This window comes from Apis mellifera, linkage group LG4 (genome assembly GCF_003254395.2).
Source record: "Apis mellifera strain DH4 linkage group LG4, Amel_HAv3.1, whole genome shotgun sequence".
Lineage (NCBI taxonomy): Eukaryota > Metazoa > Arthropoda > Insecta > Hymenoptera > Apidae > Apis > Apis mellifera.
In genome coordinates this window covers 3975033-3998349 of record NC_037641.1, presented here as the reverse complement: position 1 = coordinate 3998349, position 23317 = coordinate 3975033, and the positions used below count along the sequence as shown (strand labels likewise).

Sequence of the window (23317 nt, the reverse complement as noted above, 5' to 3'; positions counted from 1 at the left end):
GCGATGGGACGGTAGGAGCAAAATCGTACGCGTTTTTACATTAATTTTAACTCTTCAAATATTTAACAAAATATTTTAAAAATCCAAAATCAACCCAATAGGAAGAAAATAATTTTCTAATCAAAGGTTAAAAATTAATATTTATAATAATTCGTAAAATATTATCAGATATCAATAATTTACGCGGTATTGTAATCGATATTTGATCTTTTTAAGCCAAATAACATAACCCTGCGTAATATCACTAAAAAAAGAATAAAATTTATTTAAAAAAGAAATAAAACTCACGATAAAACTCGTGCAATTTATATCGTTCTTGTTCTATCGATGAAATACAAAGGAAAAAACTTTAGGATTATTTTAATATTCCATATAAAAAAACGAAAATAGGAAACAAAGGATAGACAAAAAGAAAACGGAGAAACAAAAAATAACTAAAGTCTATCTAGCACTTTTATTTTCAAATAATAAAAGTTAAAATATAATGAAATAATAATAATTAATAATAATAATAATAATAATAATAATAATAATAATAATTAATAATTATTATAACCATTGTAATAATGCTTCTATCCTTACTCATTCATGGAATGCGCCGGCTTATCGAAGCCCACGAAAAAATAATTAACCAATGACACGTTGATCAGAGGGTGCGGGAATCGTGGGGTTCGGTTTTTCTAATCTCTCTTCTTATCTACAAAAAACACTGTACACCTTCGACGGACAAGGAAGAGGAGAGATAATAGAATAATAGATAAAAGAAAGAAGATAAGAAAAACGCAATAGTGTCCCTCACACTCACACTCTCTGTCATTCACACTCGTTAATTTTCAATTATCCCGTTTTAACATTTGAAATCACGTTCTCTTCGCTATCTAACGATTTCTTTCTCCCGTTTCTTTCTATCGGTTTTACACACCCGTTGACCGCGTTTAATTTAATAAAACGTCTACATAACGCACTCGCAACCGGTGCTCTAGGAACTCTTTTTTCTTTCTTCGCGAAATTCTCTCTCATTCTTTATTTTTCTCTCATTCACACTTCTGTTTCGCTATAGCTTGGTCCACGACTCTGGGAGTTAATGATTCGAAATGAAACGAAATTTAAAGGATCGATCGAAGGGATGCAAACTGAGAGTTGTAGAATTATGGATCGGTGAAAGAAAATGATCGTGATGGGAAATGATTGTGTATCTGTATGCAGATGGAGAAAATGTGTGATTTGAGAACGAAATGTCGTACGCGTGATCGATATGAGATCTACGTCTCGTTTAAATACATACATACGTACATACAAATGCTATATTACATTATATATAATGTATCACGTGTCCACGATACATCAAAATATGTAAAATATATTTTGACGTATCGTGTAATTGATGTATCATTCATAGAAAATTATATATAACATAACATAATATAAATATACGCGCGCTCGACGCCATATTGTATGTATAAAACTGGAGAAAAAGAAACTCTTGCAACAAGTGTTTTAACTCGTTGACGTTGCTCGATCGTAAGTACGAGAGATTATTGAGAAATCGTGTTAACCAGAAATAAATCTCAATGTCAAGAATAACGTAATTTAATAATTAAATGTAATGTATCATAGTTATCGCTACTTATCGCCACATAAGAACAACGATAAGTTTTTCATTTCCTTATCTACATGATATACATCGTGGAAATCAAATCATCCTGTTTAACTAATCGATCGATTTCAGATTAAAAATTGAATATTATATACATATATAAAAAAAAAAAAGAGAGAAAAAAAGATATTTAATTGTATTATATTTATTTTATCATGTGATGAAGAGACACATATTTGATATTTTCTCTCGAACTTACAATTGTTTCAACAACCAACGTTACCCAACGATACTCTATGATTAAGGATTAACTTAACGATAAGCGTCGCAATAATAAGAAACGATCGTCACAATGAATATAAATCCGCCGCAGATTCACTAAATCACCGTTCTTTGCCGATTCTCTCTATTATTTACAACACGTTACACTTTATACATTTATATCTATATGTATATGTATATACATATGTATATATATATATATATGTATAGTATGTATATATTTATACATATTATGTGTGTTCTCATGCGCGACTGTGTCCTATATCTTTCTTGTCAAGTGTGTGTGTGCTTAGACACCCACGTATACACAAATAACATAATATATAATATATATATATATATATATATACGTATATCGATGATTCTCTTAGCATTACGGCGATTACAATTACAAATTTCTACGTATGTAAATTCCTTCAAATTATTATTTACCTATGTAATCACCATTTTTTTTCCTTTAGATTAATAATCTTTAATTAATTAGAAGAGGGAGAATTCATTCATCGAAGAATCGATTTCCAGGCTTCCAAGATGAAAGTTCACGCGCCATGAGTCACGTGTGGGCGTTTTTCAAACGCAAGAATGGCGGGAAACTCTCGGGAATCCATCGAGATCGATTCGTACAAACATATACGTGGAATAATTCGTTGATAAAACTGTCTCTATATACCGTATGTACACGTACAGAACGTATCTACAATTGCTAATCTTCGTGTCTGTCCAAAAAGCAAAGAATACGAGCTTGCTCTTGTTCATCCCCTTAGGAATCTATCTTTCGTTCACTTCTTCTTCTATTTTAATTAAACGTCACACGACGATTAGGCATGACGATACTTTGGCTTGAGTAATTACGATTCGTCGAGTAAAATCGATCGTCTAAAAAAGATCTTCGATCTCGACGATTGAAGATGAACGAGCCCGTTCCTCGTATTCCCTTCGATTCTCCCTTTTTTTTTTTTTTTTTTTTTTTTTAAATCTATTATTATGCCTCGTGCACATTTCTTCCTATATGTACAAACTCAGGACACGGATATGTATGACGACAGACACGCAAACGTGTGCGTAATTATATACAAACGTATTGTCGGACCTCGCCGCATTGTTTGCCAAATGCAAGGCTGGTTAAAACTCGAAGATCGAAAGTTCGTCCTGATCTTAATTACGATAATTACGATTTCGTTTATCGAAAAATAAACGCTACAGTGTCCATAAAAATCTAATCAATGTAATATTGAACCGTAATTAATTTTCAGAAAGAAGAAATCATAAATCTATCGATTGTTCGATGTTTAAGTCCAGTTTTCTTCGATGGCAGTGAATATTCAAAAATTTTTGTGATGTAATGATCCTGTTTCAGTGCAAGCAACACACCTTTCGATCCTGAAGATTCCCTTGCAAGTGGCATGTAAACCCTGCTTACCACGAAAGAAGTGAAAACTTTGAAGAGCGTTCGCCATCCTCGAAAGAACCGCCTCGATCAATTCATTTGAAATGGCATAAACGGAAGGTTTATCGTTCCTCCAACGTGTACTTTATTCGTTATTCGTTGTTATTTCAATCGTGTGCTCCGCCGTGATTTTTACTCGAGAAGGAATTCGAGAAGTATCTTGCCTTCCTTTATTTCACAATCTCGAAAAGTTGATAGAATTCTTTGAAATTGTGAAACAATGTAATGCAATGTAATGCAGTCGAAGCGACTGGTTGGATCACTCGATAGATAAAAGAAAACTCGAAAAGGAAAACCAATCGATAATAATATCGTATCGTCGAATAGTTTCCCCTTGATGAATATTTCATGATAATTCAAACAAGTCGCAGAAATTAATTAAAATTTTAATTGTTGTTCGTTAATTAATAAATAAACGGCGGCAATCGATCCTGCACCATTTACTATGCAAAAAACGAGGACTTCAAAGCCGTTTCGTTGTATTTTAATGTCCGAGTCAAAAGTTGAGCCGCATTATTTTATTTTTTTAACAATAATCACATTAATCGTGACAAGCTTCGAAGTCTACGTTCCACGTAATTTCAATAAAAATTTCGAAGATAATACTGTGAGAATAATACGAAAAGTATTTAACGAAAATTGAAATTATCGAATGCGTTCTACCTTCTACGTATTTTTAAATAACTATCTAAAAGTCGTTTCATTCTTTCCCCCCTCAACGATTCTCTTCACGATTCGTATACACTCTTCACGAGATACGTTGAACGATATTCGAGGAAACCAATGATATTTTCTTCTCCGGCAAATGTTCCTCTTCTCTCCCCGTCTCTCCTCCCAAATGAACCTCTTCCAAAGACTTCTTGACATCAGGATATGTTTTTCTTCGAATCGTATCATGCCGTCTTCATCCACTCCACTCGCATGGGCCCTGTATTGCTCCGAACCCGTCCGTTCCATCGCGCCAAATTCCCTTTGGCAACGAAATCGGTGGGCGGCGGGTTTTTTTTCGGCCAAATCGTCGCTGAACCATAGCCAGCGATTGGCCACCCGACCAACGGATTAGTGATAGAACTCGGGTAGATTGCACAAACGTCGTTGCTGCTGTTGCTGTTGCGATTGTTGTTGATGCTGTTGATGAAAATGCGTATCCCCTGGATGGGCGGGCTGTTGGTGTCACTCGTGAGACTTGCCGCTAAGTGGATGATAATTTCCACCTGCCGAGGCGACCAGGGCAAGAGGTAAAGGTGAGCCGAGGGGCGTGGGGTGGGGGTGAGAGTGGCCCATGCCCGAGGAATGCGTCGTGAGCGCGAGAGGGCTGCCTGACATGGAACTCGCAAGCGACGCGAAAACGGATGGTGCCGGGGACGCCATCGTTGGGCTGCCCATCGCCGCTGTTGGTGGATTGATCCTCTTCTCTTTCTGTCGTCTGCAATGGGATAAAAGTATGTGCATGGATTAATAAGTTAATTAAGAAGAAGAGGAGGAGGAATTGCTTTATTTCAAGATTTTCGAGGAAAATTAATGCAATAAATTAAGTAGTTTATAGATAATCTTTACCTATTGCAAAACCACACTCGAACGACTTCCTTTTCCATGGCCAAACTGTCTGCTAATACGGTAATTTCTTCCGAGGTGGGCTTTGGATTTTGCACGAAAGCTTTCTCCAGTGCCACCCTCACGCTCGTCTCTATCGACGTCCTTTTTTTCCGCCGCCTGCCGATGGCTTCCGGGGTTGTGAGCGGGTTCGAAAGCGAACCGGGATTGTTCAATGAATTGTCCGCATCCTCCAGCCATTTTTGTAGAAGGGGTTTCAACTTGCACATATTTTTGAAGGAAAGATTTAACGCTTCGAACCTGATGAATATACGACAAAAATCCATTGATCCGTTAACGGTTATAAAATTGTGATGATAAAACCATTTATCCTTTTTAATTGTCCAGAATTATAAAAGATACACACCTCGAGATCGTTGTCTGGGAAAAATCGTTTCCGTAAAGTTTTCCCATGGCGAGACCAACGTCGCCTTGAGTGAAACCAAGCTTGATCCGCCTCTGTTTGAAGGTCTTGGCGAACTGTTCTAACTCCTCGAGGTCCGTCGTCTCTTCCGGCGACGGTTCCAGCCTTGGAGGTGGTTGTTTCACAGCTGGAGGTGTGCCAGGAGGCGGCGGCGATCTCTGTTGCGTTAAACTACGACCGACTAGGCCTCCGCTTCCTTGTACGGCCTGCTGCTTCTGAAGAGCTTGCAGTTGTTGCGCTGCCTGCACCACTGCCTGCTGCACCTGACGACACACGATTAAATTTTTCTTCTTTTTTTTCCTATATAGATGCACGATGTGTTAGGACAAATTATACATTCAAGGATTTTGCTTCGTTCATTTGATTTTTTTTCTTTTTTAATGGTCTGTCGTACCTGCACGGACTGTGAGCGCGGATGACTGGATCTTGAGGAGTAGCCACCGCTCTGCAACAGCCCCTGCAAGACGTTGACGACCATTGATCGAACATATAGCACATTATTACAATCGAACTTCGATAACTTGAACTTTGGAGCGAAGAATTAAAAGTTGTGGATGTTTTAAAAGGAAAAAATTTAAGAAGAAGAAAAAAATTCGATGCGTAGATTCGATTTTCAGAAATTGTTAAAGAAAAGGAGATAAAAATCGATGTTTTTCGATGATGTAATTATTTCGAATTGCAGAGACGTGAATGGTGAGTTAAAAAATTAAATTTATATCATGATTCATAGAGGTTTTCGAGTTATAGAAGTTCGATTGTATTATACATCAATTATAACAATTATTGTCCTATTCTGTTTTAATTATATAAAAAAAAAAAAATCCTTCAACAATTTCTTCATTTCCTGAACAAACCGTGATTTACACCCGGAAATCAGATGATCTTAATTAAAAGTACAATTTTAAATTCCGAAAAAAAGATTACAGAAAGATGTTAACGAATTTAAAAAGTTTGATGTTAACTTTACAATTTGGATATCACAGATTTCCATCAGAAAGTTAACGAGTCATTATTTTTTAACCTACCACTTATTTATTTATTTATTTTTTTCACTTAAATATCTATATTCACCGAAACAACCAAAAGATCTTTCCATTGTTGTTCATTAAAATTCAAAGATTCATCAAAGATTTCGACGACAATTCATTCGATACCATTGTGAGTTTTTTTAAAAAAAAAAATATTCTATCGTGGAGCATCTATAAACCTCCGGATAAATGGTTAAGCTGTTGCACGCATAGTGGTGGATCAAGCGGTTTCTATTAGAAAGGCGACACGTGTTGCGCCCATGGACAGGTACGAGAGGAGTCGCCGAAGGGGCGGCCGGACCGATCGATTATCTTCACCCTTTTCTTAACCAGATGCTCGATTACGAGAATAAGGGGCTCGTGCGAAACGAGTCGCCCGAGGAGAAAAAGGGTTGGGGAGGAGAGGAGGGGACTTGGTCGCGTGTCGAGCCTGTTTATGCTTATTGTCGAAGACCCCGCGAAGACACCCTGCGAAGGGTGCTTGGAAATCAGTCAGCCACGTGTCGTCGCACAGGTTTAGGAACAAGATTCACCTGTATTCACACAATGAAATTCATTCCAACGAATTATATTCTTCTTCTTCTCTTTTCTTTTCTTTTTTTTTTTTTTTAATTTACATCTCTCGGAATATAAAAATTAGAAAGCATGACTGATTCGTATTATTTCCTGCATCTCTAGAAAATATTGTTTCCCTCGATCGTATCGTTGAAACGAATCTGGTGAAAGCGATGCACAATAATAATTGCGGTGCATAAATAATTCGAAATAATGATTATGGACGACGGCGATGATAAGATCTTTCGGGAAAGCGAACGAAAACGATTCGGGAAGTTCTCCTTTCGATCTTTTCGATATAATGTTCGGAGAATTGTTTCGAAATTATGAGATGTTACGTCGTTAAGACAAGAACCGAGAAAGGAATCGAGCCTATCTATCTACCTGTCCCATTGTTAATCCTTAGGAGGAAAAGGGTGCAGGTTGCAGCAACCCACTCGAGGAGGAAGGGGTTGCACGATCGAGGACGTCGTGTGTCCGCATTTCTGATACCGCCGCTTCTGTTCTCGAATGAAAGGGAAAAGAAACAAGGGTGATCCCTCGATTCGACGGAATAAACGGAGAGAGAATGAAGAGGATGAAGGAGAGACGAGAGGCGAAGGGGTAGGATGGGGGAAGAAGGAGAGAAGAAACAGGCTGGCCACGTGTGAGGTAACAAAAGGCACCCCGTGGCAAGGTGCCGAAGGGGCCGATGGATCTCCTTGTTGCACCTTTCAAAGGAGACACGGAAGACCCGGCCTTAATCCTCGCAGCTACGTATACCACGGCCATTAAATCTGCTCAAGTTCGTTCGAAGTCGTTTTGTTAGTTTTTCCACGAGGTTACGTAGGAAGCGTGCACGCGCTTCATGGTGATGGGATCTATAGAAACTTTTTCGTAAACACGAAGAGGCCGAAGGCCCCATTCAACGTATCGGGGGCTGGGATGGGGAGGTGAGGGAGGGGAGGGGGAGGCGAGGATCGAGGGGCCGAGGATCCGGGAAGGAGGATCGTTTTTCATCGTGTATTCCCCGGATATATCGATTTTTCTTACTTCGATTCGGTGGATCTTCGCGGGACAAAACGAACGATATATTCGGGGAAAAACGTTCCTCTTTGCGAGGATGCAGGTGATGAATGCATTTGCTTTTCATTTCTTTTTCTTTTCTTTTTTTTCCCTTTTTTTGATCGAATGGCAAGATGAAACGGTCAAAGTTTCCTTTGAACGAATGTAAAAATGGATAAAGAGTGTCTTTTAAAAAAAACGTAGAGAAAGATGATCTGTGTTTAAGATCAAATTTATGATTTTTGTATTATAATCTTTTCCATTTAATTTCTGTACAGAGGAATTGAACGAAAATCTTAAAATTTCTCAAACACAAGGAGGAATTAGAAATGAACAGAAGAAACGCGTGCACGATCACTCGATAAATGAATAAATAATACCATCCCTCGTTCACCCCTATAGAAAAATCTATCTATCACCCGTTAAATATATCTTCTCTCCAACTCTTTCGATTCTAATTATTCGACGACCACGTTTTTCCACGGAGGAGGGAGGAGCTTTTCAGAGGAGGGGCGCGTCGCGGGGAGGAAAGGCGAGGCCAAACGGGTACAAGTCTCTGTCCCTGTCCTTTGTGACATCTCCAGCCGGCTATCTCCTCGTCAAATCGAGCGGACCGTCCCCGAAGAATAAGACGTCTACTTCTTCTCGGCCGGTCGATCAGATACCGCGCCGAATGGAACGTCGTCTCTGGCTCATCCACCTCTGGCCATCCCCGCCATGCCGATTCGAATCGAATTCGCGTCGAGTGGGTAATTCGGTCGAGTATCAAGGGAGAACAATGGCGCCGGAATTCGAGTGCGCGAGGATGCATTTGTTCGCGCTCCCGGAGCGATTCCTTTGCCAGAAGATAGAAGGATCGCGACTCTTTGGATCTTGCAATCTTTTTGTGTGAACGCGGGAAAGGAGAATTGGTGGAGAGGAACCATCTTTGATGCGAGATGTTATTCTTGTGCTTTCCTTTGAAGAAGGAAAGCGATTAAGGATTTTATTTAGTAATTGAATTTTATAAATTTTAGTAGAAGGAGAATGGTGAGATTTAAATAGTATAATAGTATAATAGTGGTATAATAATATAATGGTATAATAGTGAAATTTTTAATGACAATTTAGCACAACAATCGTGTCTCATCGTATAATCTAATTTTAATATTCGAAATTTTGTATATTCGTTCGATTTTCTACTTTTCATTATTTATTTTTATACTATTCTTAATTCTGAATCAAAGAAATAAAAAGAATCTCTCGTATTCTTCTATGATTAATATTTAATTTTATACAAAATCAGGTTTAATATTGATTCAATGAAATTGATGTTTTATTCTCTCTCAAAGTAAAGGTAAAAGTTTTCACAAACCTGATTCTGCAAGAAGAATTGCGCCTGAGCCGGAAGTTGACCCGCAGCAGCCGAATTGGCTTGCTGAAACATGGCCAACTGCTGCAACTGTTGCTGCAGAGACTGCTGTTGCTGCTGAAACGTGGAGGCCAACGCCTGGATCTCCTGAGGTCCAAGGGCGCCCAGGGATCCGTGCATCAGCAATTGTTGGCTGACTAGTTGAGCAGCCAGTGCAGCTTGGGAGTTGCTGCTGTTCTGCTGGCCTGCCGTGTGTTGTTGCTGCTGATGACTTCCGGTTATCTGACTGCTCACCCCGGAACTAGGCGAAGAGGCGCTACCGCTGGTACCACTGCTGCTGTTACGATGCGACACGTCTGTGACCTGAACCATATTTAATCATTTATGCATATTTAATGAAAGTAACAATTAATTATTAAAATATCATGCAATATCATATTGCAAATCGTAATACAAGAATAATATTATAAGTTGATTTAGATTAGAATAATATTATAAGTTGATAAGTTGATAAGTTTTAAGTTGATTTTCAAAATAGAAATTAGCTCGAAATATTAAATTATTCCTTTTAGGAAAAATTGATTGATGATATTAAAGAAAGGAAAAGAGGAGGATAGATATATCCACGGAATTTTGTGAGAGCAGAAGTCGCGGAAGATTCACCCTCCCTAATGTTACAGAGTAAACGACATCGAACAAAGCCGTGTTTACACTCGACCAGGCCAGGATATTGGTCACTACGGTCCATCCTGCGCTTTTGTGTTTTATAAAACCTACATCCCTCCCATTCGCCCTTCCATCTAGCTAGTGGCTTCCTTTATTTATTTGCCAAATATTGAACGGGAGCACTTTTTCCGCTCTTCACGAATGACTATAAAATAAGTCTCAACCCCCCTCCTCTTCCTACCCCCCATCCCCTTCCTCTTGTCGTCACTTTGAAACAAAGGGAAGTTTTTCATAGAGCGGAAGCCGGGAAAAATTCTAATAATATCTCGGTGTTACAAATTTTTTTCTTCAAATTAATAAAAAATACACCAACCAGATTAAGAGCTTCCCTATCCGAGTCCATGGAATCATGGTCGAGGTTCGCCTCAGTGGCATCTTGGATATCACTCGTGATACTCCTGTCGTCGCCACTGAGCTCTGGTCCATCCACCTCGCCATGAAGATCTGCATCTGAAAGAAGAAGATAAAAGATTATTAGTGTCCAATAGAGCGTTAATTAGTTTCGACGAGAAAAATTCGACGAGAGGAAGAATTTCGGGGAATTGCCTCGGTCGAATTTTTAAATTTCGATCGGATTCAATGCGATTCGAATCGTACAATCGTTGTTGTTCTGCGGCCTATACTTCCGGTGGTGGTAACGAGTGGGGGTGGAGGTCGGCGTGCTGGTCGCATGGAGTCGCATATCCGCAAAGATCATCCTCGGGTCTTCAAGGAAGACCATCTTAGCCTCGAATATCCTCGAGGTCACATCGGGTTTGTTTCCAAGATCCAGCACAACGCGTGATATCGTGATCCTCCTTCGCCGATTAACTATCTTCTTCCCTTTCCCCCAAGTCTCTGCTGCTTCCGCATCGCGACGGAAGATCACCGCACTTCTCGGGAAGTATCGAGAAAAATCGATAATCGTGAGAATCGAATTTTATTTAAACTGAGGACTGATATAAATAAGAAATAAAAAAAAAATCTACGTAAAAAAAAAAAAAATAAAAACTTTTTTACGTACGACAGAGAGATCGAGATTATTCTTTTATAATAAACCGATTACAAATCTTTTGATAAAACGAAATTAATTAATTATAATGAGTGAAAAATAATTAAAACACCCTTCACTGTCGGTACCAATCCAGACTGGAAATATTCACAATCCGGCTTCCAAGGGCAGCAGAGGCAAGGAATCCTCGTCGAAGGACCGATACAGAACGAATGTCAGAATGACGCAACGAAATCGTGCCCCTAAGGACGCACGAACCCCTCCCCACCATCACCAGGAAGGCGCCAAGGGCGTCGATGATTGGTCGCACGCATTCTAAGTTCGCGTACGATTGGCCACCCCGGAAAAAAAACCCTTTGGCCCTTCCTCCCCCTCCCCTCCTCTCTCACTCTTCGATACAACCCTTCGCGCATCCATCATCGTATCTTATGACTGACCTCCCTCGCCACCCTTTCCTTACGTCTTTCGAGCCGTACGCGCCCCGTTCGGGGGGAGGGAAAAAAAGGGGTACGTGTCGGATAATGGCACGGAACCGATCCGTTCGGTTCGAGAAAACGGGTTTACGCGCCGTCATTGGTTCCGCGCGCGAGCATAACGGTTTTTAATAATAATTATTTCGACACGGACGGGCTTGATTCTTGAGAAAAAGGGGGGAGGGGAGGGAGGCGAAAGGTTTCACGGATCGGATTTAAATTTGATTTAACGTTAACAGCTTGTTCAAAAGAGGAAAGAAAAAGATGAAGAAAATGATATCGTCAAAATTCTTCAAAAATTTCTTTCGTTTTTAAAAGGGTGTATGACTGAATGTAGGATTCTGAATTTAGAATATTTCATCTCGTTTCCTGATTGGCGAAGAGACGATAACAAAGATTAAGAAATTTCGATTCCTCAAATTTGTCCTAAATTAGATGTTTCACAAGGGTGAAGCAAGAAAAAGGCGCGAGAAGAACAAGAGAGGTCAGTGAACCAAGCGCGTGGAAAGAAAGGAAGTCGCTTAGCCATTTCGATCGTCGAACTTTCCCATCGATGGCGGGACAAGGATCGAGAAGAGGAGATAAACGGTCGCGAAACGCTCGTAAAAAAAGCCCGAGGTCGCAGGTGGGGATGCTGCGCTACTGTGGGACGAAACGAGTAGGGAGAGAAGCAGAGAGAGAGAGAGAGAGGAGAAAGGAAGAAGAAGAAGAAGAAAAAAAAATTTCAAAATCCTGTGAATCCCGTGAATTCGACGCAAAAGTTTCTCGTGGCTCGCCCCGATTTTCGCTCCTCCGCATCTGTGTGCCTCCCCTTCATACCTGACGTGGATTCCCCTGAAACGGTGGAAAAAAAAAGGAAGAAGAAGAAGAAAAAAAAACGGAGAGAAAAAAGACGACGACAGGTCAGGTAGAACAGGCCTTAGACACACCGAGAGAGGCCCCCGTATTGGTGGATTCCCTATAAAATTTCAGTTACTCGTCCTCGTTTTCGTTGAACGGCTGATTACACCCTACCTTCCATCTTTCCTACCCTCGAGTAACGCTTATAAAACGCAAAAAGCAGATACACGCACACACACATGCGCGCGAACGCATTGGTTTCCCTTTTCATCCCTGAATTTGCATCGTCGATTCCCCTCTTTTCATCGGAAATTACGCTTTTTTTTTCCTCTCCCGCCCGTGAGAAGCTCCCGCCAAAAAAGAAAAAGAAGGAGAAAGAGGGGAGAAAGGATTTTTTGGGGTGAATTCCATCGGTTCCTATTTTTCTTTACCCTTTTGGAACGTCTCTTCGACTTTGAGAGAAAAAAAAAAAAAGAAATAGGAAATAACGTTTATCGAGGAAAGTCTACCTACGAGGCACCAGGTGTGAACTTATCCACCAACGGACCAACCTAGATAAGGCAACCGTTTCATATTTTCCTCTCTCTCTCTCTCTCTTTCTCTCTCTTCTTCTACTTTGGTATCGTCGCAAACTGCAACGCGATTGGTGCTCTCTCGAACAAGCAGGTTTGAAAAAAAAAGCGCATCGAACATTTCAACGAAGCTTCTAGATAGAACAGATCGATGGGATCGGGAGGAGACGAGGAGAGAGGATGGATCCTGGAGGAAGGAAACGTTGGATGCAACGTATTTTTTTTTAACGAAGATCCTGGAAAAGATTCGAAAATTCAAACTTCACAAATTAAAAAGCTTCACGAGAAATCATCTCGAAATCAAAGAAAGGGAAGGAGCAATTTTTAAGAAGCTCATACTTTCCACCTACCCCTGCTCGATAATAAATTAACGACTTTCCAGCTGCATTCACACGAAAAATTCGTATTGTATCGATCGAGGTCCTATCTGGAATCTTCTTTGTCCCGCATCTGCATACACCAGAGAGGCCAGTTCTAGGTGCCGTTTCCGAAATGGGGTCGTTGACAATGCTGGTGCCCATGCAATTTCCAACTATTGAGGCCCGTTTAACGTTCGCACGAGTGACACGGTGACCGTCTATCCATCACCCACCCACGTCTCCACGCGGATCCTATCCTGCACGCACACGCAACAGAATCCATTCTGCCGGCTGTGCAGCTGGATTGGAAACGTCCTGCGACCTTCGACGCATCGTCCATTTTTTCCCTTTCTATTCCCTTTTTCCACGAGTGGAGGGAAAATCAGCCACCGACCTGACCTTCGTCTTGTAAAGTTAGATTTCAGATTTCGGGGAAGAATCGCATCATGCACGTCAGGTGATAATAATTGGCACAATAAGACACCTGAACTGGAGGAATTTCTGAAGGAAGATTTTTTTTTTTTGGAATGTGTTTCTTCTAATTGAATAATCATTTTTAGATATTAGAATTAGATAGATTGAATTATTCGTAAATTGTTATTGTTGTGTGGAATATTAAATATAAAAGAGAAGAGAATGTTCTTAATTTTCATGATGTAGATTCTCATATGAACAGTTCTCGTCATTGGAAGATGTGAAATATTTTGCACATCGTTTAATGTTTTCGCGTGTCTTTGTTAACTGATTTCTTTAAGATATATTTAATACATCTTCGTCCAAAAATCGAAGGAAATCCACAATTCCACAGGTACACGAAAGTTCATTCGTGCAAAGCATGCAAGCCCATTCAAGCGACACGTTGAATATTTCTATCTAATTCAACGGAATGCATCGGATGAATAACGGCTTCTTCGCGACGCAACAATCGCCACGAACTTCCATTTTCTTCAGATGAATTCTGCCGCGTAACAAAGCTTCGCCATTCTCTCTCTCTCTTTTTCTCTTCCTCTCCTTCTCTCTCTCTTCCTCTCTCGATCCTCGATCGCGTGGGATCAACCGATGTTTTTGTTCGTCCAGGCGAGAATAGCCAGCCAACGACGAAGGGCACGTTGCCCTTTTCTCGCGATCTACATAAAATATCGATTCTTTTCGACGTTCGGGAAAAATATCGACGAGTCACGAACACCCATGCACGAATCTCCTCCTTCCTCCTTCCTCCTTCCTCTTCTCCTTCCTCCTCCCCTTGAATGAATCTTCGTCTTGCGACTATCTTTCTCCCGGTGGAGAAACCGGCTCCTCTCGATTTAACGAACGGCACCACAAAGGAGAGAAATCGTTATTTTCACGGCTCTACCCGATTTCGCGCTTGCATCCCTCGCACCCTCCGCTCCCCAGCCGCCCCTGTCCCGCCTTCGAATCGGCCCTCTCTCAATCGCGCCCGTCCTTTTGCTCAATTTACCTCAAACTCGGCTTTCTACCCTATCCTTCTGCATTGTTTTCTCGACGCTTCTTTCTTTTCCACGCTCTTTCCCACCGTCCGTGTACTTTCGCTCGATTCGTAACGGTCCTCCGAACGAACGTGGAGGATAGCCTCCTTCGTGATCGTGAATTTTATTATTGCTCGGATACAATGCATAGTTAGATGAGTTCCTCTCTTTCCAATCGATTGTTAATAATCGTATTTGATCGGTAAACGATCGAAAAATTCGAATGAATCGACAATCAATTTCTCTTATTTCTAAGAAAACAGTTTCCTCTTCTGATCGAACATTTATTTAGGTTTGTAAATTTTGAAAGGAAATTATATTAAGAGGATTAAGAGAAGAGAAATTTTCTATTATTCAAAATTACTTATCGCTTAAGAAAAGGGGGAAGAAGAAAAAAAAAGAGAAAAAGAATCTCGAAAAGAAACGAATCGAAAAAGCTCTCTCGATTTACCTGGCTGCATCGCAGCGGCTAAGATCGCATTAAGTCTCGTTCCATCTTCGTCCCGCGTATCACACGAGGCAGGCAGAACGTCTAAAACGGCATCTGCGCCGTTTCTTCGTCGCCATTCTTACGTAAGGGAACGTATGACAATGAGAACCAACCACCCTTGTCTACGGGGGAGGAATGTCTGGCCCATTATTCCGCGCTACGTGCACCGCCTGTCAACCGACTTACGATTTTATTAGGGCCTTACATCATTCGATTATGCTTGCCTGCTCCGTTTTCATGCATGGCGAACTCGACGAGCATTGAATCGAGATTTTCCTCCTTTTCTACCGAATTCATTCTCAAGAATAATCGATAAATCTAATACAAAGTTGAGATTTCTTACTTCTATTAACCTTCTATGTAATATCCATTGCACAAATTTGGCAGATAATTTAATCAATGCCATCTCCATTGAAAATTATTAAAATCTCCTCTCTTGTAAATTTCTTGAAATCTTCTCAATAATCGAAATAAAAATATAAGTTTAGAATTTTATTGTATCCAAAAAAGGTTGTGAAAGATTCGGAACAGTGTGCATAATCCCCTTAATGGGCCAATTTCTCTCTCCTTCTATGTAAAGTGACGATGAAGAATTTGCAGGAATCGAGCCAGTTAAGGCTCGAATACTGATTGCAGGCTGAGGATTCGCTTTGAAAAAAAGGGGGGATGGCACGAGGGGGCTAGATCCACGAGCCAATGGAATAACAGTTTCCATTGGCGTATGTTTTGAAGCAGCGGTGCCGGCGGTTCGGCAAGGGTGACGAGAGAGAAGGGGTGGACTGGTTTTCGAGCAACGTGTGGGGTGAGTCTAAAACCGTTAGGTTGGTCGCGTGCTACCAAAGGCACGTGGCCTTCCTCTCCCTCTCGCTTTCTCACTCTAACTCGTCTACGCACGCGCACGCACACGCGTGAATCCCGCTCCTTCCTTCCGTACGCATGGTTCTTTCGTGAAACAACTTTAATGGAATTTGCGAGATTGTGGAGAGAAATTATAGAAGACTTCGTCCAAGTTTTTTCTTACGATAATTTATATATTATATAAGTATCTTCCTGATTAATTTCTAAAATCTTTTTCCAGATAAAAGATGGATTCCACGAAATATCTTTAAACATCTTCTTCCGCATTACTTATTTTCAGATTCCAATCTTGAGATTTTTAGATTTAGATTCCAATCGCCTTGAAAAAGAGAGAATTAAAAATGAAAATCTTCGTGGAAAATTATTTAGATTTTGGAGGATTCTCATGCGAACGAGATCTTTGAATATTGGAAAATTTAAACGGCACAAATTCCTCCGTTCATTCGAAGGGAGAATGCTCGAAAATTCGAGGCGGGGATATTAATCAGAAAGATGGGGAAGCTCGATTAAAAAACACATGTTCCAAACGGATTATCTTCTCGAGGAATTTACATCCACGAGAGTCGTTCGCGCGCTGTTTTAATGGCGGTTCCACTTTCCTAATTAGAGGCAGCGGTGCGTCGAATTTATTCCGGCCGAGCCACGGAACAGGGCGCAAACTCTGGAGGATATCGATCTTGGAAACTCGACGATCGGGTGAAATTAAGAGGCAGGTAAAGGGACGAGAGTGAGATTCTCGGACACATGGCGCCATTAGGAGCGGTGAAAACGAGATATTATTCGAACGTGGGTCGGGACAGATGCAGGATCGGTAAATAGTCGACTGGATAGCAGACCAGTCGATGCTGATCGTCGTCATCGACAGCTACCGTTATAATGAAATCGAGACAGACCCTTGGCACGTGCTCTCGAAACACACATTCTTTCTCTTTCCCTTTCTTTTCTTCTTTCTACTCCTCGTCTATTCCTTTTCGTGCTATGCATAACGGTGTGCATGAGCGAGATGCAATCTGCGATTGCAGATGGTCCTAGATGTTACAAGAAACGAACTAGAAAAAAATTTCGAAACGATACGTTCTTCTTCTTCTTTTTTTCCTTTTCTTTTTTTTTTCCTCCCCTTCTCAAGTGTTGCGAAGGATTATTAATATCTTCCGTTATCTTTCATATCTCTTCTGTTCTTTTACAAGGTTGCACGTTCTATTCTGCATGTTATGTAAGTAAGATATTAATTATCGATGTTATTTTATACATATATCGTGAAAAAAATTTATCTATATTATCTATATTTTTATGTTTGTTTGTTTTATAATGTATATTACATTATCTAATCTTTATACTATCAGTTACCTGTATATCGTCTTTTTTTTACATGCATTAGCTTATCTTTATCTTTAACTTTTTTCTTTCTATCCGTTTATCATAAATATCGCGCCGTGCTTCTTATTAAACATTTCCTCGCGCATTCTAAATTCTCCAGAAGAATTATACATCGATGATTATATTCGACATTATATTGGACGTTTATAAATGAACAGCGAGAGATGAGAAGATCGATTTCCAATCCCAAAATAATCCCACTTTATAATTTACAACGTGGAATTATAAATTGGAGAGGAGGGAAAAAGAGGAGAAGTACAAATAAAGAAAGGGAGGGGGAAACGTAACGAGAGAAACTTCGAGAGAAGGCAATTACGGGGGAAGAGGCAATTAAAAAGGTTCGAAAAGTCGTAGATTGGCGATAGAAGAAAAATGGCGGAGGCCACGTCCACCGTAAATTTCCGATAAGGAAATGAGACTATGCATATAAAAGCGAGGGTTTCCGCGAGGGAGTTGCCACAGTTGCCGCTCTAACTCCATTTGCTCCCGGCACCCCCGCTGCTGGCAGTGATGTATGGCACGGTGTGAGACCTTTCGTGCTGACCACTATCGACGATCTTTCGCGTTTCCTCATCTTCCTCAACCTTCCATTTCTTGCTCGCGCCTCTCTGAATACGAAGGTGGTGGAAAATGGAATTCCGCGCCATTCTGGCCAACTTCAGTCATTCGTCCCGTTGCGATAATTGCGGGGAATTTGCTTTAATTGGTGCATTAACGCGATGGATATCACGGTCGAACGAATGTACACATGTGAGCTGAGAATTGTAACAATGTTGGATATAAAGGTTCACGAAGAAACTCGCGTTTCTCTCTCTCTCTCTCTCTTAAGTATTTGGAGAAGGAAGAAAATGAGTTCTGAGTTCGGTTCTAATTATTCCCCGTTATACGATAATTATATTTCCATTTCTATCTACCATTCTTTATTAGATATTTTTGTCTCGCGCCGAGTCCCAGTGAAGATTTTGTTTAAAGAAAGCGCGAGGAATTTGTTTTGTTTTCGCATATTGAAAAGATTTTACGACCACTTTTATTCGCGGTGACGATTTTCACATAGTTAAAAAGATATATACCGGGGATCATTGAAATAATAAAGTATAAATACGCACGTGTGCAATTTAATGTTTCAATAATCTCTAAAACGCTTCTTTTAATTCCTTATTCTTTCAAAGCGTTACGAGACATTCCGTTTTATCTCGCCAAGATAGCTAATATTAAGTGTCCGCTCAAACTATTGTCGCGCACGCGAGCAACAAATCATGTAACGATCGTAAAAACTTCGACCAACAATAGTGAAATCAGCTATCAATTACTCGGCTCGACCAATGGAAAGGATATCGGAAAGCAGAGGAGGAGGATACCTTGCAAAATTTTCTCTCGTCCTTCTTCATAAGGGCACGATACTAAGAGAGAGAATAGATATTTGTCCCAAAGATTGTAACCCGAAAGAAGATTTTTCCCCGACTAAGGAACTTGCACGCTCACGCTAACCTGTCACGAGTTAAGGAAAACCGCAGCGGGGTTGGAAGAAAACGGACGGTCAGAAGGGAAACGGAAACCGTGGGGGAGGGGGAAGGGAGGAGGGAAGTGGCGAAGATTATTTGAATATCCCATATTTAAGATTCGTCCGGCGTAGTGCGGGGCAGTGATTGCCGGGTTGGCAGGCAGGTCACGTGGCCGGCACGTCATACACGTCAAACCAACCCCCGATGGAAGCCACCCCTATTACGCCTAAGGCCGGCGCTGCGAACACTTTACATTCTATTTTCACGCTGTACTGACCCCGATGTATGCGTCTTTTCTTAACATATTCGCCAGATATTGGCTGCTGGCACGTGCTCTCGCTTACCCGATCGATATTCATCCTCCCAAGCTGACGATGATCTTCTGAAAAGACGCTTAAAGCGGCACTGATCCTATCTCGTTCAATCCTTGTATAGAAATTCTCCTCTAACAAGAAATCGATGAATGAACGATATTGTTCTTCGGGGAAATATTTAAAGAATCCATTCGTTTATTTGTTCCATCATTGCCAAATAACGTTCCAACGTTGATAAAGTGACTGTATTACTAGTTTAAAAATTCATAGAAAAGAATAAATCTTTCCAAGAATTTGTTCGATCTAAAATTCTTGATTTTAAACAACGATGCATATTGATTCTTCTTTTCTCGCGAGAATTGAGAAATTTAATTAAGAATGGGTCGCGATTAAAATCACAGTTGGAGGAGTTTCATTAATCAATAAGGGTGAAGTGTGCCGGTCATGTTCCCCCGGAATAAAGCGACGAGCACCTGACGTTCTATAAATGGGGTTTGGCCGCTATTTTATGCGTGTCACCGCCCCCACAGTGTTTTCACGGGACAACGAGCACCCCCGGTTTTTCAGCTGCTTCGCGAGAACAGAGTCCTCCTCCTAAGGGGGAGGACACCTAACCGAGTTAAATAACGGTACATTAGCGTCCTTGGACGATACAAGACCAGTCCGAGTGTGAAATACCCTCAGGCTTATCGGGCTGCAGCAGAGCTTTTTTTATTAGCTTCCGGCCGATCGTGCTTCGACTCCATCCACCTCCCTCCAAAGAGTTTCCTCCGCGAAAAGGAAATTCTCTGGGATATAGAAGGGTCATACTTTCATCACGAGACGCGTTTAATCGAGCTTGGTATCCGTTCTATATAACAAGAGAACCACGATCATCTGTTCGTTTTATTTTATCTTGTTATAATATAATTTTAACATCACGACTATACAATAAAGTTATTATTATCGATTTTCAATTCCATTAAAGAAATTTAATAAACGTTTATTAAATCCCCGATAAAGTGAAATATTTACGAGATTTATCGTGGAGAAATAAAGATCCGAAGATGGAAATTTTTGTACGAAATAATCCAGATTGCCTGCGAAGGATTAAGATGAAAATCTCGCACGACAGATGAAATTAACGAGGAACATCAACACGTGCCGGAATGGTCGGGCCCGATAATACATTTAATCACTCCCATTGGAGGCTATAACGGCGCTCGCGCACTTCGTGCTCGGGTGTGATGGCGTCGTTTACCTGCTCGCATCGTCCCTTCTCCTTTTTTCCACAATTATCCACCGTCTAGACACGGTCACCGTTTTCCTCGCAAAATGACAATTACACAGTCGCGGAATCTCACTTCGTTTTCTAGCCTTTCTCATCCTCGTCGAAGCAGGAATTTTCGTGCCATTTCGAGTGAAATGAACGATCGTCTATTTCGTGAATACGGAAACAAGATAAAAAGAATCCATTTCCGTTAAGAAATTTTGAGAATGTTGTGAGATTTCGATAAAAGTTTTCCTCGATCTTGAAAGAAATTACGATATTATCTAGTTTTCCGAATTATTATTCTCCAAGTGAGAAGAGTTTCTTTTCCCTCGCAACATCCAAGGTCCTTTTTTTCCATCGACGCGAGAGATCTCCCCTCTCTCTCTGTCCATTGTTCCACTGGCTCTCTCTTACCCTTCCGCCATCCCTTCCACAGCTCTGGCTTAATGGCTGATGGCGGCTATCGGGTTTCCCCAGAAGCGTAAAAGATCCTCGGGGAAGGGCGCGAGAAGAACCGATATTCTCCCCATTTTCTCTTTCTTGTCTAGGTTCTTCTCTCTTCCAATATATATATATATATATATATATATATATATATATATATATATATATATATATATATATATATTTATTCCAGAAACGATGAATGTAATAATGAATAATTCTCCCGAACAAAAAGCATGCAACATTCTTATTGGAGATCGAGAAATAAAAAATATCAAAATGAAAGATATTCGAGAAACGTTTGTTGAAAGTAAAGAATAGGGATAAAAAAAAAATTGGCGGAAGGATCCGACTACTCATCAGCCTGTTGCAGAGCCACCCCCTCGAAGCTATTGTAGTCTGGTGTATAAAAAAATGAGGAGGGTTGCACCCTTGGAATACAGCGTTTCGTGTAGTCGATGGTAGATAGTCGATCGCTAATTGATTATAATAAGCGATACAGGAAGTAGAACCGGAAACCAAGGGTTGGTTGAATGGTTCCATGATTCGAACGATATCGATACAAACGATCCTTTTTTCCTAACGCAGAGGAAGAAGAAGAAGAAGAAGAAGAAAATGTCAATTTTTCCATTGCTCCACCATCGAATTAATCTTACTTAAGAAAACGATCGAGTAATTAAAGTAATTAGACTTTAATATCTCCCTTTAATTAATAGTCCATCCTGTCCATAGGGAGGGAAAAAAAAAACACGATTTTTAAACGATTTTGACAAACAGTTTGTTGTCGGTTAGAGGGGAAAAAAAAAGGAGGGGAGAGAATTAAAGGGAAGAGAAATTGAGGAGAGGGTGGAGAAACAGGAGGCAGCACCGTGAGCGGGGGCGTTTGACAATTTATCGTCTTCATTTGGCCACGTCCATATTTATTGCGTCGTCAGGAACAATATGGCGCCTATTAAGCGAAATACGGGCCCCACCGTTTGTCCGCGGAATCGAATTAATACTACGCCGTGTCCTGTAATAAGCTTAATAAATATTGATCGTTTAATTAATGTAGAATCGACGCGTGGGACACGACGGCGTTGTGTATCCATCGGCAGCCCATTCGATCGCCCACACGAATTTATTTAAACGTTCGCCGCCAATATTCCCTATGATCAAAGTTTCCACTCGTGTATTCTTCTAATTATTTTCCAAAATGGACGATTTTCTCTTTTCGCAATTTTTTTTCCTCCTCCCCTAATCATCTTTTCAAGATGAAAAACGATTCCATTGATCATGGAACGACGAAAAGAGATATTTCGCAAATTGTTAGACGTCTAATTCGCGGCCTCTCTATCGTGTCGAGGGATCGGGTAGAGAGATGGAGATAGAGCGAACCCGTTCTACGTCTACTAATTATACGTTCTCGAAGCAATTGGGGATCATCGCGCGAGAGGAACTGTCGACAGAGCGAAAAACGGCGTTCGCCTTCTGTGGGAACGTACGTCCCATTAATGGAATCACCAATTGCACACTTATTGGTTTAATTGCTAATTGCTAGCCTCCATCTCGCTCGCTCCAACGCTACCAACAATGGCGTCGACACCCACCGGACCCCGATGAAGAATGCCATTTTCATAAACAAACCGACCATCATCTCATCCGTGTTAAATTCCTTTCCTCCTCTCCCCCTTCTTCTCAATCCCTCTTCCTTCCTTTCTCTTCCTCTCTTTTTTTTTAAATTCGAACTCGAATCAATCCCACGATCGAAACTACTTCACCCCTCCCTCTTCCCTCTCAGAGAGAGAGAGTGGGGGAGGTCGAAGAAAAAGGCGAAACGGAAGTCGTCCTCGAGGCGAGCCTCGTGAGAAATATCGGCGAGGAAAGAAAACGCTTCGTCTTCGAGGCTGGCCGGGCCCGTTCCTCCGCGTGTTCCTCGTTTTCTCGGACCCTCCATCATTCCGAGAAATCCTCTCTATACTCGTTTTCATTTCCCCTTACGCGATTTGCCGGCTAGCCGCGGCGTTGTCTTCTGCACGCGCGACCAGCCTCGCGTGCAACCACCGCGCGAGGAAACGCCGTGCTTTCGTGTCGTTCCCTTTTCCATCCACGGCACGCCGGTGTAGAGGCTCGCTTAGATTCCAATATGCTCGCGGTGATCAATTCGATATAGGAAAATTACGGATAATTGCATCTCGGCGGCAGAACGAAGGACGATATTCCTGGAAGGGGGAGGGGGAGTGAGGAGCGAGGGGTGGGGAGGGGGAGGAGGAAGAATTATGACGACGTGCAGGCAGGAGAGTCGATTAATATGTTGTCGATGATAAAACTT

The 23317-nt window shown here is 41.0% G+C and overlaps 1 protein-coding gene across 3 annotated transcripts in view; it reads right to left on the bottom strand.

Annotated features, from left to right (window-relative positions):
• Window positions 1–2854: 2854 nt before the first annotated feature.
• The window catches only part of LOC727092 (protein nubbin), a 110674-nt gene continuing 90211 nt past the window's right edge, over window positions 2855–23317 (bottom strand). For 2 of the 3 annotated variants that reach the window (XM_016911871.2, XM_006558673.3), the window contains 6 exons: window positions 10361–10497; window positions 9325–9684; window positions 5738–5800; window positions 5287–5606; window positions 4884–5180; window positions 2855–4752 (listed from right to left, as the gene is read on the bottom strand). In XM_016911871.2, the coding sequence (XP_016767360.1) occupies window positions 4500–4752; window positions 4884–5180; window positions 5287–5606; window positions 5738–5800; window positions 9325–9684; window positions 10361–10497 (1430 nt within the window). In that variant the 3' untranslated portion in view covers window positions 2855–4499. The remainder of the gene's footprint in view (window positions 4753–4883; window positions 5181–5286; window positions 5607–5737; window positions 5801–9324; window positions 9685–10360; window positions 10498–23317) is intronic. The other variant, XM_006558674.3, reaches the window with a different exon arrangement.